General features: G+C 37.7%; 2 protein-coding genes across 2 annotated transcripts in view; one reads left to right on the top strand and one right to left on the bottom strand.

The window, feature by feature from the left end:
- LOC311067679 (uncharacterized protein) overlaps positions 1-1856 on the bottom strand; it is an 84661-nt gene extending 82805 nt beyond the window's left edge. Inside the window, exons 1-4 of the mRNA XM_084089694.1 lie at positions 1661-1856; positions 1187-1287; positions 948-1094; positions 619-768 (exon numbers count right to left, since the gene is read on the bottom strand). Coding sequence (XP_083945820.1) covers positions 619-768; positions 948-1094; positions 1187-1287; positions 1661-1727 — 465 coding nt within the window. The 5' untranslated portion in view covers positions 1728-1856. The remainder of the gene's footprint in view (positions 1-618; positions 769-947; positions 1095-1186; positions 1288-1660) is intronic.
- An 883-nt stretch (positions 1857-2739) lies between these two features.
- The window catches only part of mindy3 (MINDY lysine 48 deubiquitinase 3), a 42610-nt gene continuing 30927 nt past the window's right edge, over positions 2740-14422 (top strand). The window contains exons 1-10 of the mRNA XM_084090087.1: positions 2740-3518; positions 3948-4027; positions 5353-5413; positions 6286-6462; positions 6696-6747; positions 7864-7978; positions 8603-8676; positions 8982-9061; positions 9339-9409; positions 12403-12483. Coding sequence (XP_083946213.1) covers positions 3425-3518; positions 3948-4027; positions 5353-5413; positions 6286-6462; positions 6696-6747; positions 7864-7978; positions 8603-8676; positions 8982-9061; positions 9339-9409; positions 12403-12483 — 885 coding nt within the window. The 5' untranslated portion in view covers positions 2740-3424. The remainder of the gene's footprint in view (positions 3519-3947; positions 4028-5352; positions 5414-6285; positions 6463-6695; positions 6748-7863; positions 7979-8602; positions 8677-8981; positions 9062-9338; positions 9410-12402; positions 12484-14422) is intronic.

Genomic DNA, 14422 nt, shown 5'->3' with positions numbered 1-14422 from the left:
TGAATTTACCTGCAGTTTCCTTTGGAAAGAAAGCATCGGCTAATAGCATGTACACTACTGTTCAAAAGTTTGGGGTTGGTAGGAGTTTTTAATGTTTTTTAAAGAAGTCTCTTATGCACACCAACGTTACATTTACTTTATCATAAATATAGGTAAAACAGTAATATTGTGAAATGTTATTACAATTTAAAATAACAGTTTTCTATTTTAATATATTTTAAAATGTAATTTATTCCTGTGATTTTCATCATCATTACTCCAGTCTTCAGCGTCACATGATCCTTCAAAAACATTCTAATATGCTGATTTGTTGCTCAAGAAACATTTATTATAAGTAGTTTTTTTTTATTACTTATTTTTTTTGGAAAATGTGATACATTTTTTAAGGATTCTTTGATGAATAGAAAGATCAAAACAACAGCATTTTTTAAAAACTTTTTTTCTTTACTGTCACTTTTTATCATTTTTATGCCTCCTTGCAGAATAAAAGTATGAACTACTTCCAAATTACTAATCTCAAACTTTTGAAAGACAGTGTATATAACTGTGTAAATGAAACCATCAAGTGAATCAAAAATTCATTTCAAATGTATGAACTGTGTATCAGCATTGTCTTGCCTCATTGGTGTGTTTGTCCATGGTGTTGAGCATGACCTCAGTTCCTTTACTGAAGTACTGTACAGCCTCCATGCCTGCATGAATCTGCCCCAGGTACATGTACTTACTGTGGCCCTCATCTGGACTGAGCTCCACCGCCTTCAGATACACGCACACCGCTGTCAAGGACCATAACACACAAATACGCTCAAACCCTCTTTAACAAATGGAAAAACAAGACTAGAAGCTTCATGTGGACAGTACAGGTTATATATATACACGACAGCATTCAAGTGTTTTCATAATCAAAAACCATTAAATTGTGGTAGCACAGTATGTGTAAAGGATATCTGTTTAGCTTTCTCTACATCTCCCAGCTCGGCGCAGATGTTCCCCAGCATGTCCAGGATGGTCAGGTTGGTTGGTTCAATATCCAGCGCTCGCTGACAGTACAGACTGGCCATGTCAAAGTCAAAGTTGTCTATACACTCTTCAGTCTGAGAGGGATGGAGAAAGTACACTAGTGAAATCTGAAAACAAGATTTAATATTTAATTTCCATTAAAATTCATTATTTGGCAAAATGTTACCTTTTCCAATAACTGATCGACAGTATATTTTTCAGCTGTTTTCTTTTTGGCCCTTTCCTGCATCTTTGCTTTCATTCTTTCCTGTGGTGTCATCAAGGCACCTGAGCATACAAAAAAAAAAAAAAAAAAAAATCAGTTAGTAACAACCAAATCAAACCTTTTGAGGACAGGATTTGGCTACAAAAATAGTTTAATGTAAATAATTCTAGATTAAATACAGTTATGACAAGTTTGTCAACACTTTTTTTTTCTTCCAAAAAATCACAATAAACGCCACATGGCACATGAAACACGTCATGTTTACATCAAACCGTTATTGTCAAAACCAGCAGAGGTGACTATCATGTCCAGTCTATATAACAAGAAATTGGTTTAATTGATGTGGGATTTTAAATAACATGTATTAAAGTAATAATTTTCGTTTAACAGCAATACCAGATAGTTTAACATTACTGATTGCTAAAACTGACATACCTCCATTTGGTTTGGTGTCTTTTCTTTTAGCTTTGCATTTCTTTTTAGTTTTTGCTTGTCCGCCCATTGTTGTTAGATAAAAAACTGTGTATTTATGTTACTTTGTAAGACTTCTCCACTTGGAGGAGCGTCCACTTGCCTGCGTGAAAATACGCATGGGCTACTATGTGGGCTACAACGTGAAAGAGTTGGATTGACTTCCTGTTACATCTTTAACAAAATAAAAGTCTCCAATGATTTCTGAAGCGTCTTCTGTCGCTGAAGCGCAGATGTTTCGTTTGAATTTGTTTCCCACGAAACTGATTATCTTCTCAACGCACATTTCAGAACAAAACGGGCCACATTACTAAAAAAACAAATAACAAGTTTAGAAAATAATAGGCGAGGTATGTTTAAGCCAGGTATGTAACAGCAAAGAGAAATGTTGTTAAATAATTTTAAACTAAGTATTGGTGTAATATGTATATGATATACGTTTGCACGCTAACGGTTTTTGAATGGGTGAAAAATTGCACCACGTCAAAAAAAAAAAAAAAAAAAAGAAATGAAAAGAAAAGAAAAGAAAAGAAAAGAAAAGAAAGAGAGATTTTATGACCACCAGTCTTTTTTCTTTTTTACTTATTAACTATTTTATTGTTAATTTATACACACAAATTAATCCCATAGTAGTTACCCCAAAGCAACATTTTGCCAGAGGGCTATATGTAGATATGCAGTATTCATGTATATTTACAATGTATATATTATCTAGGGGAGGAAACATAATTTTCGGACCATCTATTATTCACTGCACACTTTATAGGCTTAGAACGAAGGTTACACTGTCGGCAAGAAATCTCTATAGCCTCTGTGGGTGCGCCTACTCCACTGCTGGTATTTTAAGAATTTATGGCTGCTTAATCTCTTTCTTATGTAACATTGCTTAGCCAAGATTACTGTATATTCAAGCTCAGCCTCCGTTTTGTAGGCGGGTAAAACAAGACGTCACATCGTTGCTGTGTGATTGATCGCCGGAACAACCAATCAAATCTTTTTCTCGCTCAACGTCACCAGAACCTTCTCGATTTGAACCAATCTCTCACAAAGTCGAACTTGAGGTGGAGGAACGTAGTAAATAAACTGAATGGATCATAGAGCACTCTGCAGTTACCAACAGCGAGCAGTTTACATTGAAATCCTCAGTATTTTCTCGCGGTGTTCTCGAGTGGAGTTGACAGTCGTTGGCTACTCTTAAAATAGGCGGTCGGAGGAACGAACTAACGTTAAACGTTGTTTTTTTTTACGTCTAGGTAACGTTAATGTAGCAAGCCACAGACCGTATGGTGAGTGAGTTACTTCAGTGAGGACATAACGTACCAGGCCTGTCTAGTTAAACAGACAGAACAGAAACCTTGAATTAAGGAAGCGAATACTGGATAGGACGTAAGATAACATTAATTTCATACACAAATTAAACCCTTATGAGGTTAACAGAGCGGTTGTGGTGTGTTGTCGCTATAGAGGCTGTGTATTCATAACGTTCTTTCACGATTTTTGGCGCGAGCGTTCTATAATTCGTCGCTCGCGGGACAGTTTACGCACCAGTAGCGCATCTGTGGCCAATGCCACCAAAGCAAAATCTTTAAGATTCAGCGGAATACAAAAGCAGGCCAGGACGAGTGTGCTAGCCACGTCGCGTGCACTACAGTGGTTAGCTGTCACAGGGATCTCCATTGGTCTTGATGCTTGGTTTTGAGTTCTTATCAACGAAGATCAAGAGACGAAATGTCAGATACGAGTAAAGAAGTAGTGGATCTGGTGTGGGGCAGACCCAGTGGCGGAGGAGTGCCTGCATCCCTCTTCCGCAGGTGGTCTCAAGGTAACGTTAAGCGATCGGAACAGATTTTAAAACAAAAGGCATCATACACATGCCGACTTTGTAAAAGGTTATAGAGTAAAACTAAACATAATACAGTAAATTACTGAGGATCACACTTATCCAGGCTTTTCTAGTTTTTTCGGATGGAATCATAGTCTGAAAGGCAAGCTAAAAAAATTGAGCAAAAGTCATGTTGTGTAATCCAGCCTGAATGCTGACTCAAATTATGGAGGTTGAATCTCATTTTCAAGGATATAACTTGCATCCATTACTTGTGTTGTAAAAATTCTGTAGTTGTCAGCAAAGAAGACCTATGCCAAGTCCATATTACTTCACCTTGACTGCTTGCCCAATTAAATTGTGATGAATTGCTTTACAGAGACTTGTGACATTGACTAAGTTTTGTGTTTACTGCATTTCTTTCCACAGGCTTTGTGTTCACTGAGGCTGAGCGCTCTGCACTGGAGCAGTTTGAAGGCGGACCGTGTGCTGTCATTGCACCTGTACAGGTATTCAACTTTCTCTCAAACCTTATTTTTATTCATAGGTTATGATGATGTTCAATAATGAATCGTCAACACCCATGGCTTTGTATAGGCCAAACATAAAAGCTGCATTGTAGTGATGCAGTATACAGGTTGGTGACAAATTACAAAAAAATCTGGGTCAACTGCAACCATGCTGAACAATTTTGAACTGACATCTTACAAGCACTCTCCACCGCTATCATTAAAACACCCAATGAAGGTGTAACTCATACCTTTGGAAGAATGAATTTCTGCCAGCACATGTTTACCTTATTAAAGGGGTAGTTCATCCAAAAATTTAAATTATACCATTACGTACTCACCCTCAAGTTGTTCCTAACCTGTATGAGTTTCTTTCTTCTTCTGAACACAAAATAAAATATTTTAAAGAATGTTGAACCCATTGACTTCCATAGTAGAAAAAAAAATACTATTGAAGTCAATGGCTACCGTCAACTGTCCAACATTCTTCAAAATATCTTCTTTTGTGTTCAACAGAAGAAAGAAACTTAACTCATACAGGTTTGGAACAACATGAGGGTGAGTAAATGATGGCAACATTTTAATTTTTGGGTGAACACTCACTTTAAGACACTTTAGGTTTTTCCTTTCATTTGTCAGCTGTCTTTTATTTATATCACAGTGGGGTAAAGCTGGAATACACTACAGATTTTTGTTCCAATTTGCCACAACAATAGTTGCCAAAAGTCAGAGCCAGTCTGCAGATTTTTGGTTAGGGTTAGGTAGGAGTTGTCAGATTCTTTTTTTTATTATTGTTGTTATAAAGCTTCAGACTATGATTCCATCTAGTCAAAAGATATCAAACATGTTTGATATTTTGAGCCAGTTTTTGGAATGCATATTGTTTTTGATTTACCATGACATTATTTTCATGCGTCTCCTTTTAATGAGATTCATGTTTCTGTGTGATTTTGTTGTGGTCAAAACAACTACCATGTCTGGTACTAGTGTGTGATCCTCAGTTGTTTAGTGTATGATGTCCAGTTTTTCTCTGTGACCATTACAAAGTCGACAAGTGTAATGCCTAGTGTTTTAAAATTTGTTAAGTTATTAGGCTAAGTCATTGCTGTATATTCCAGACTTTAGTCATGGAATTTAGTCATTAGTCATTTTCCAGACAGTCCATTTCTATCACAAATGCTGCTTGATTTGCGTATGATGTCCTACCCTATTCACTAACTCTGTTTGTAATACCGTGGTGTTGACATGCTATTTTGTCAGATTGTTCCTTTTGGGTGGTTAAGTGGAGCCCTAATGATTTGTGTGTTTTGTTTGCTATTCCTCAGGCTTTCCTGTTGAAGAACGTTCTGTTTAACACTGAAGGCTCAAACTGGAAAGATATTTCAGGTTTGCTGTGCATTATTTTAAAGAGAATTCCACCTTGTTTCCACTTTTGGGTACCCAAACCAGGCACTTGAGAGCATCTCAAACTGTTTTTAGGATGGAGTGATAATCTCAGCCTACTCTAAATCCTGTTTCAGGTTCTGAACATAAGTCATTGTAGTGTATTCTTTTCTGTTATTGAAAAAGACCATATAATAATACATGAACAATAAATATAATGTGAGTTTTGTTGCAATATGTCAATAGTTACTTATTTTTATTGGTTTCTGCTTGATATAAGTTATTATGCAGACTACACAAAAGACAATTATAATTTGATATTTAGACTCTGTGCCAATACATACATTTATGCATTGTTATAAGTGCATTTTGGAAATATGATGGCATAAAAGTGCAAGACATCATCCTGAAATATAATATCTGTATTGTAGTCTTATTGTCTGCCTAAAAGTGTAGAAAGTGGTGATTCACTACAACGTCTTTAGATAGAGTGGTTCAGGTATGACGTCATAATCTGGAAGTCTAATTCTTGCGGTCAGTATGCATGCTTTTGCCGAGCCTGCACTGAAGCAAGCTCCGCAGCAGACTTCTTCACGGCATGTCACAAAAGTGCAGACTGGTCGGAAGACCGCAAGTGTTTAGGGTGCCATTTGGGACAGGGCCAAGTATGACGGAAATATGACGGCATCAGTTTACCTTCTAGAATTTTTGTCATGTTGCATTGTACTGCATCCTGTGTAGACAGCATCACTGATGATAATAGGTTCTATCTGCTTTTGTCACATTGTGTTGCGCTGCTCGTGTCTGGTGTCAGTCAGTGCAACATCTTTATTGCAGCTTAGAAATCAGATGCATGGCTTGATGTACCCCTACAGAGGAAGAGCAGCGGACGGTCCTGTGCTCCACCCTCAGTGAGATTCTGGAGTCAGCATCCCTCAATAAGACACAGGCATTTCACCTGGCCACCTGGCCTCGTGACAAAACCACAGACAGCAGTGACATCACAGACAGCCACCCAGAGCCCGAGTCCAGCCAAACTACTGACACACCAAGTAAGAGAATTTGTAGCTGTCTTTCTGGATGTTGTACAGATACTTAACAAGACTACATGCTAGTGTTTGAATAATACCTAACAATGATCCCTAATGTTTGGTTGATTATACACAGCATGCTGGTCTAAACTTGATGAGTTGTCTATTCTCATTAACAGTGATCTTACAAATCATTTCTTTGGATTGTTGTGTCTTGTTAAATGCATTTGTGTTTTTGCATGGTGTGTGTTTAGCTGCTTTGGCTGCTGAGGAGCTTGGCTTTGAGAGGTTTCACAGCGTCATCCAGTAAGTGCACAAACACTCTTTTCACGCAGCGTCACTTTTGTTTCTCTTTTCTCTAGGGATGCACCGAATATTCGGCAACCAAAATTATTCGGCCAAAAATAGCACTTTCGGTAAAGTAAAAAGACCGAATAAATTTAGCTGAACAATGACGTTTTTGATGACGCGATCAAATAGTAACCAGCGTAGAGTGAGAGGCGTGTGCTTTAAAAATTCAGCAAACATGTCGGCGGTGTGGAGAAATGATCCAGGCCGAGTTGGATTTGGGAAAGCCGCTAGGTGATGGAGACGGTCAGGTGATGCACAGCGCAGGAGATGAAAACAGCGCAGAGAGAAAACGGGCTCGTACTACAGATGAGCCGCGAACCGTCTCGCTGTCTGACATGTTCGATGAGATCCTCCAAGAGAATAACCCATTTGCAAGACCGAGGACAAGCTCAACCGCTCAACAGTTAGATGGTTGTCTCTCAGAAGTCCCCAACCCCAGGAGCAATAACCCTCTCGAATTTTGTTATTTATTTGTTGTGGGTTAATTTTTTGCACTTTTCAATGCACTTTTTTTGTTGTAGGCATACAGAATTACATTCTTTCAGCAGTCAGTTATAAGCCTAACATAGGCTATTCAATAAGGGGGGCTTCAAAGATGGCCAAATACATTTTTTACTTTTATTTTACTAATTTATTTATTTGAAGTTATATTGTGCTTTGTTTGTATAATATGCCAGACAAAAAAAATGTTCAGTGTTAAATAAATATTTTTAAATTTTATTTTTGTATAATTTTTTTCTGAAAAGCAAGACAAAATAGTAAAAAGCACATTTTTACTATTTAATTAATGCAATGGTGAAAAAATTGGCAAAATAAATGGAAAAAATGCGAAACACCACCTTCGGCCAAGCGCTTCATTATTCGGCTTCAACCAAGAATTTTCATTTCGGTGCATCCCTACTTTTCTCATGTTTTTTCCTTGTCCTACAAATCACTGGTAGATAACTTAAAAGAAATCGGGCTCAGCTGAAAATAAAGCTTCAGTCTAAATTGGTCTGTAACTCATGACATTATACCTACAGTAAGGATCTTCCCCAGTTGACAGTCACATTGTGGTTACTCCTTCCTCAGGAAGAGGACTCTCAGGACTGTTGCGGAGCTGAGAGAGGCTGTGTTGTCACTGTACGACACCTGGAAGAACAAATTCGGAGTTCTGCTTTTCCTGTACTCAGTCATACTTACAAAGGTATAACTTTACATTTCCCCACCCCTAAAAGGTCTGAATTTGTTTGTTCCATTGAAACACAGGAGAATGAGTTTGCATGGTAAACCTTTCTCATCTACACTAACATTGGGGCCTGTATTTTTAAAATGTTTTTGAAAGAATTCTCTTATGCTCTTATACATATATGCTCTTATATCTTATACAATTTAAAATAGCTGTTTTTATCTTAATATATTTCAAAATGTAAATTATTATTTTGATGACAAAGCTGATTTTCAGCATCATTACTCCAGTCTTCAGTCACATGATCCTTCAGAAATCATTCTAATGCTTATTTGTTGCTCAAGAAACATTGCTCATTAATATCAATGTTGAAAACAGTTGTGCTGTTCTATATTTTTGTGAAACCCGTCATACATTTCAGGATACTTTGATGATTAAAAAGTTTTGTAACATTACTAATGTCTTTACTGTCTCTTTAGATCAATTGAATGCATCCTTTCTGAATAAAAGAAATCTTGCTGACTCCAAACTTTTGTAGAGTAAATTTTGCCCAGCTAACTATGTTATTCGCTAGCTAGCTATGTTCATCCATTATGTGTGTGTGATTTTTACTTATGCTGTAACTTCTAACTTTTTTTGAAGGGGATTGACAACATAAAGAATGAGATCGAAGACACCTCTGAACCTCTGATTGACCCTGTGTATGGCCACGGCAGGTAAAATGCATGCTGAGAGATCAAGTTTTTTATATTATCATTGCTTAGACTGTTAGACTGCTGTTTTTATTGCATTGTAACCTTGTAGATATATATGTATGTATGTATATGTATATATATATATATATATATATATATATATATATATATATATATATATATATATATATATATATATAAATATATATAAATAAAAGCACATTTAAACTCTAAAAGTCTTAATTTTAATGTATTTAAGTATAGTTATTGTATATTTATACTAGTGAATGCTGACTGTTTCATGGTCTTTCTTTCTATACTTTTAGCCAAAGTCTAATCAACCTGCTGGTCACAGGTCATGCCGTGTCTAACGTGTGGGACGGTGATAGAGAATGTTCTGGAATGAGTATGCTTCATATTTTTGCTGAATAATAATGTGTTAACATGCTGTTTGTTTTAAATAACTCGATTTAAAGTAGGTAATCAGTTGTTCTGCTGTTGCAGCCCACTTGGTGGCAGCATTATCAAATGTTTTGCTCAAGGTTTAGCACACTTAACATATGCCTGCTGATAGAATAAGTTACAGAATTGCTAAGGTCATTAGGTTTTAGTGGTTCATGTTAGACTGTTATTTTTGTACAGTTGACAGAGGAATTATTATTTTATTTTTATTTGTTCTCTAGAGCTTCATGGCATCCATCAGCAGGCCTCTGTTGGCTTCCTCACACTAATGGAGTCACTGCGCTATTGCAAGGTGGGTATCTACTCATACACACCCTCACAGGAGCTTACAGTATAATTCATGTGCTATAGATGATGTTTCCACTATCTGCAGTGTTGATAAATCTGGAGACCAATTTTGGCACGTGTTGTGTGAAAGATGCGGAGTGTCCACATTAGGGTTGGGCCTATAGACGATGCCATCGTTCATTGCGATGGCTGACAGACATCACGATGTTGAGCCGGCATCGCGATACCCCACCCCCCATGTTTCCATGGTGACGTGTCATGCTTGGCACGTGATTCACCACAGCCAAAATAGCGCTGTATGACAGATGTAGCGATTTTATTTCTAAATATTAACAAACTTGCTTACCATGTCATCAGCTATCTTCTATTCCGATTCTCAAATACGTTTAAAAACCTTTTTAAATAATATCGATCTGTAACGGGAGATGGGCGCTGCCATGTTTGTTTGGGCCGTAGTTCAGAGATTCCTGTCTGTTGGATTTATTACAATACGTGAATTCTCCCGAAATACATGAAAGTAAGTGGCCGGTGAACTGGGAGAAGAATAGAGTAAACTTTATAGTTACTTGCACTGTGTATCTGATATGAATAAAACACGTCAGCAAATATATTTGAATGGATTGTTATTGCTGCTTCCATAGACACCATTGTGTATTTTACAAACTATAAATGTATTGTTTTGCTATATATTATATGTATTTAAATGTCTGAAACCTTAAATAAACATTATGTGGTTAAAAACACTGAATAGTTGTGATATATGACAAGCGCTGAGTGCGTCCGTCTTTGGTTCAGCACCAGCCATAGTGCGAAAGCAGTTTGAATCTGGCAGTTATGTCACGTCACTGTACTTTCGCTCCTTAGTGGTCAGCTGCTGCGAAATTGCTGATGAGATGTAGAGGAAAATATCTAGTGGAAAATGAGAATGTTACGTTAACATTCCCTCCCCCCCCTGCGCGATGTCATCGTTAGTAGATTGGTAGACATCGCCCATGCCTAGTCCACATGCCAAAACTCACAGTTTGTTTGTGGGTTTGCTATTTTCTAGCTGTATATCTCACAGGGATTTTGTGAAGCGTAATTGCAACATAATAGCCTACTAAAATACTGACTGTGACATTCTTCACTCTATATTTTACACAGTTTTGGTGCATGAAGAATTTTTATGTTGGGGAAGAAACTATTTCTGTGGGTTTGTTCTCACACACAAAACAATTATGTAAGTTCTGCACTGGAAAAGGGAAAATCTGTTGTCTTTTCTAGTTTTAGGTTGTTTTTACCAAGATTTTATTATTATTTTTATTATTATTTATTTTAAGTATTAAAGTATTTTAAGACAGTATCATTACCATACCTAGCCTGCATTACTTAAGTTTTTTATTAACAGAAATATGGAGTATTGAGATATTAAATTAATTTACTAGAACATTCAAGTATTTAATTTGGTGTGTTCTTCAATATAAACAATAGTTATTGAGGGGGGAAAGGAAATCCTTTTTTTTTTTTCTACAATTATAAATAATAACTTAATAATAATAACTTAATTCAATCATTTTACGCCATCCTCCAGCCCCCTTGGACTGAGACCTTCAGTTATTTAGATAATATTCAGTTGTACTAGTTCTTTTTTCAGAAGGTAAATGGTTCCCGTCTCCCTAAAGCAAAAGTATACTTCGGGCGTCCGACCATACAAAGGTGAATGTTGAGACCGAAGAGTCCACTAGGTGACAATATGCACAGTTGTGATATATTGTGCAGTAGTCAAAGAAGAGTGCGTACAGATCGATGCAAAACAACACGCTGTTCAAAGAACCGTAAATAAATCAGCATATCATTCTCCATCTTTTGTTTTGGTTCTAAACTTTGCATGCAATGGCGGATCTGCTACTTTTCCTCTCTCTTTCCGAGCGAATGTCTTGTAAATGACACGACTCAGTGCTGGCCTCTGATGTCTGGTAGAGTATAAAAAACAATTGTACTGCGCATGTGTCGAATGTGTCCATCCACGGTTGAGTATACTTTCAAAACTGTGTAGACACGACTGTGCTTGAGACTCAGTGAAACGTGGAAAATTAAGTATACCCGGGCCTTAACATCTTTTTAAATGCTAATGTGGTGCCCTTTAAATCCCAAACATCTGAAATTTCAGCCAACAACACCTGGCACACACACATCCTGTTGGAATGGCCCTATTGTTTTAACCTGTGGATAAAGTAATTAAGAAGTTGCTTTATTTTAAATGGCACTGTGCTAAGCAGAGCTTCAGGATATGTGCAGTGAGTTGTGTTTGGGTTAGAAGAACGCAGGAATGTATCGCCTCATATTTAGAACCATCTGAGCCCCCATCACAATATTCATGATCTTTTTAATCCGCACACCCCTGGATCGCCTCCCCCACCCAAATCTGCTGCTGATATTCACCTGTTGAGTGATGGGAGATGAGTGTGAGGGCTTTCAGTGTTTGAATGCATGGCTGGACATGGAGCTGTAGGCAGAGTTACACTTTGAACTGAAGTTGTTGTTTTTTTAACTGCTGATTTGGTTTTCGTTGGTGGATATGGTTTTTGTATGTATATCAGGGGTGGGGAACCTTTTTCAAATCTAGAGCCTTTCATGTACACTACCGTTCAAAAGTTTTAGTTCAGTAAGATGGGTTTTTTGATGGGTTCAGATTTAAGAGGCTGGATGTTCCCTACCCCTGATGTAGATCATTAACTACATGTTTCAGTGTTCCTATAATACACTCAACATTGATACAGTTCTAATGAACATTGTAGCATAGTGTAAAATGGTTTCAAAACATTTTTATCCAATCCATAAAGAAGGTCCAAAATAAGCCAAATGATTTAGTAGTTGGCCATTCTTATGTGTTACCAATCATCTTATCACAGTGAATCAACCTGTTCGTGATGGTTCTGGAATGTAGCTGGCCAGGCCGTCATGGCATCGGTATGGAGACTGGCGCTCAACCGCTTTTTCTTTTTTCTGCTTTTAAAGGTTGGCTCTTTCCTCAAATCTCCAAAATTCCCTATTTGGATCCTTGGCAGCGAGACTCATCTCTCAGTATTTTTCACTAAGGTGAGTTAAGAAAATAATCTCCTTTCTTCCTTCCAGCACTCTTCTACTTTTTCTTCATCTTATCTGAAAAAGTCTGGCAGTTTGCTTTCTTTTATTTCGTTACTGAGTGAAGACTCAAAAACACAAGAATGTGCTTGCTAATAGATTTAGTGCTCTAGGCGTCTTCTGGAAGAGAAAAGAAGGAGAGTATGGGATGCATGATGAAAGGCAGAAAAGGGTGTGTCCTGGCCTCAGCCCACGTGACATGGTCAGCAAAAGGGTTTCTAATGTGAGATGTGTCTCGGGTCTGAGTGGGAATGTCAGTTCATGTAATTTTGGTACTCCGTGTTAAACCTTGTCCTTATGATGGATGTGACAACTGTATAACTGCTGATCCCACAGCCCTCCAGAGTGTTGCTATGTGGTTGCTAGGCTGTTATGGGTAGTCTCTAATATTGTTTGCCCCTAGATATGGCCTGGGTCCCTCTTTCAGTGTATTTTTGAGCTGTTTTATTGTCCCCCAGTTGAGAACTCATCCCATTGCTTGAAAAGTAAAGTAAAGGCCCCGATATACCTCAACTAAATGGTGTGACATCGTTTCGAACAAAATCAGGCCAAAACGAAGTTTGTTTGGTGTTCGTTTCGGGTTTTGGAAACAGCTTGCCAAAATGAACTTTCCACACATTTTTTTCTCTCCAGCTAGTAAACGCAATTGAAACTATACCATTGGTCTGTGGCAATTTCATGGATGTGCCCTGAGGCTCCGCTGCCTTTGACGTAGAGCTGCACAGTCATTAAAAGATTGCGATCTCGATTCAAACATCCAGACGATCTCATTCCAAAATGACAATGTTACGACTGTCTATTAAACCTTTTACAAAATCTCACCTATACATTTAAATCTGCTTTTGCTTTGATGCTGACCCAGAGAAAGCAGTTAGGCTATCTAATGGATACGCAAATGGAAGAAGGCGTAACTTTTATTCTCGCTGTATTATTCAGGGTTCCCACAGGTCCTTGAAGTCCTTGAAAGTTTGTGAATCAGAAAAAAAATGAAAAAAAGTTTTTGAAAATAAACATACATAGAAGGTCCTTGAAAGTGCTTGAATTTATTTTGTTCAAAAAGTTTTCTGGAAACAATTCCATATTATTCCCTCCGGTCCGCTAATGTGTTATTTCGCCAACAGTTCGTGGCCTATGCATACTAGCTTGCTTGATTTACGCTAGTTACTCGCATTTACGCGTTACGTTAAGTGTTTCCCGCATGAGGTGCTTTGTGTTGCACGTTGCCATGATGTTCACGTGCGAAACTACTACGATGGTACCTCAACGTTTGCTGTTGGACACAACAAATGTGTCCCCACATTAAATCCTTGAATTTGAGGGTATTGGACCTGGAAAGGTCCTTGAATTTGAAGTTAACCAAGGTGTGGGAACCCTGATTATTGTTGCTGCCATGTCGTGGAGATGCTGTGTTTTTTGTTGCGAAAGCCAAACTACTTTGTTTGGCCTTCTAAAAGAGGACACAATTAGAAAACAGTGCTTAAGCTTTATTTACAACACTGCTCCAGAACAGTACAACCAAAATTTTCGACTGTGTGCTGCGCGTTTTTCGGAGGACTGTTTCCAGAACCTGGGAGAGTACAAGGCCGGCTGTGCACAAAGGCTGATTCTAAAAAGTGGGGCTATTCCATCTTTGCAAGTACATTCTGGAGCTTCTGACACAGACACAGCCTGTATATATGTTTTCATATTTTAAGAATTTGCTACTGACTATTCAAACGCGAGTTTTGAGCAGTAAAGAGTAGCATTTGTATGTTGTTTCTACAATCACAAATGCAGACTTGGTTTAATGTTTACATAGTGTTCTCACACCTGTAGCGCGATGCGTAAAAAGACAGTTGTCATTATAATCAGTAATTATGTCCCCAATGAAATAAAACCTTACCAATCTGATACG

Source organism: Abramis brama (genome assembly GCF_963993115.1).
Source record: "Abramis brama genome assembly, chromosome: 17".
NCBI lineage: Eukaryota > Metazoa > Chordata > Actinopteri > Cypriniformes > Leuciscidae > Abramis > Abramis brama.
The sequence above is the reverse complement of the archived record's forward strand: the minus strand, read 5'-3'. Positions and strand labels throughout refer to the sequence as shown.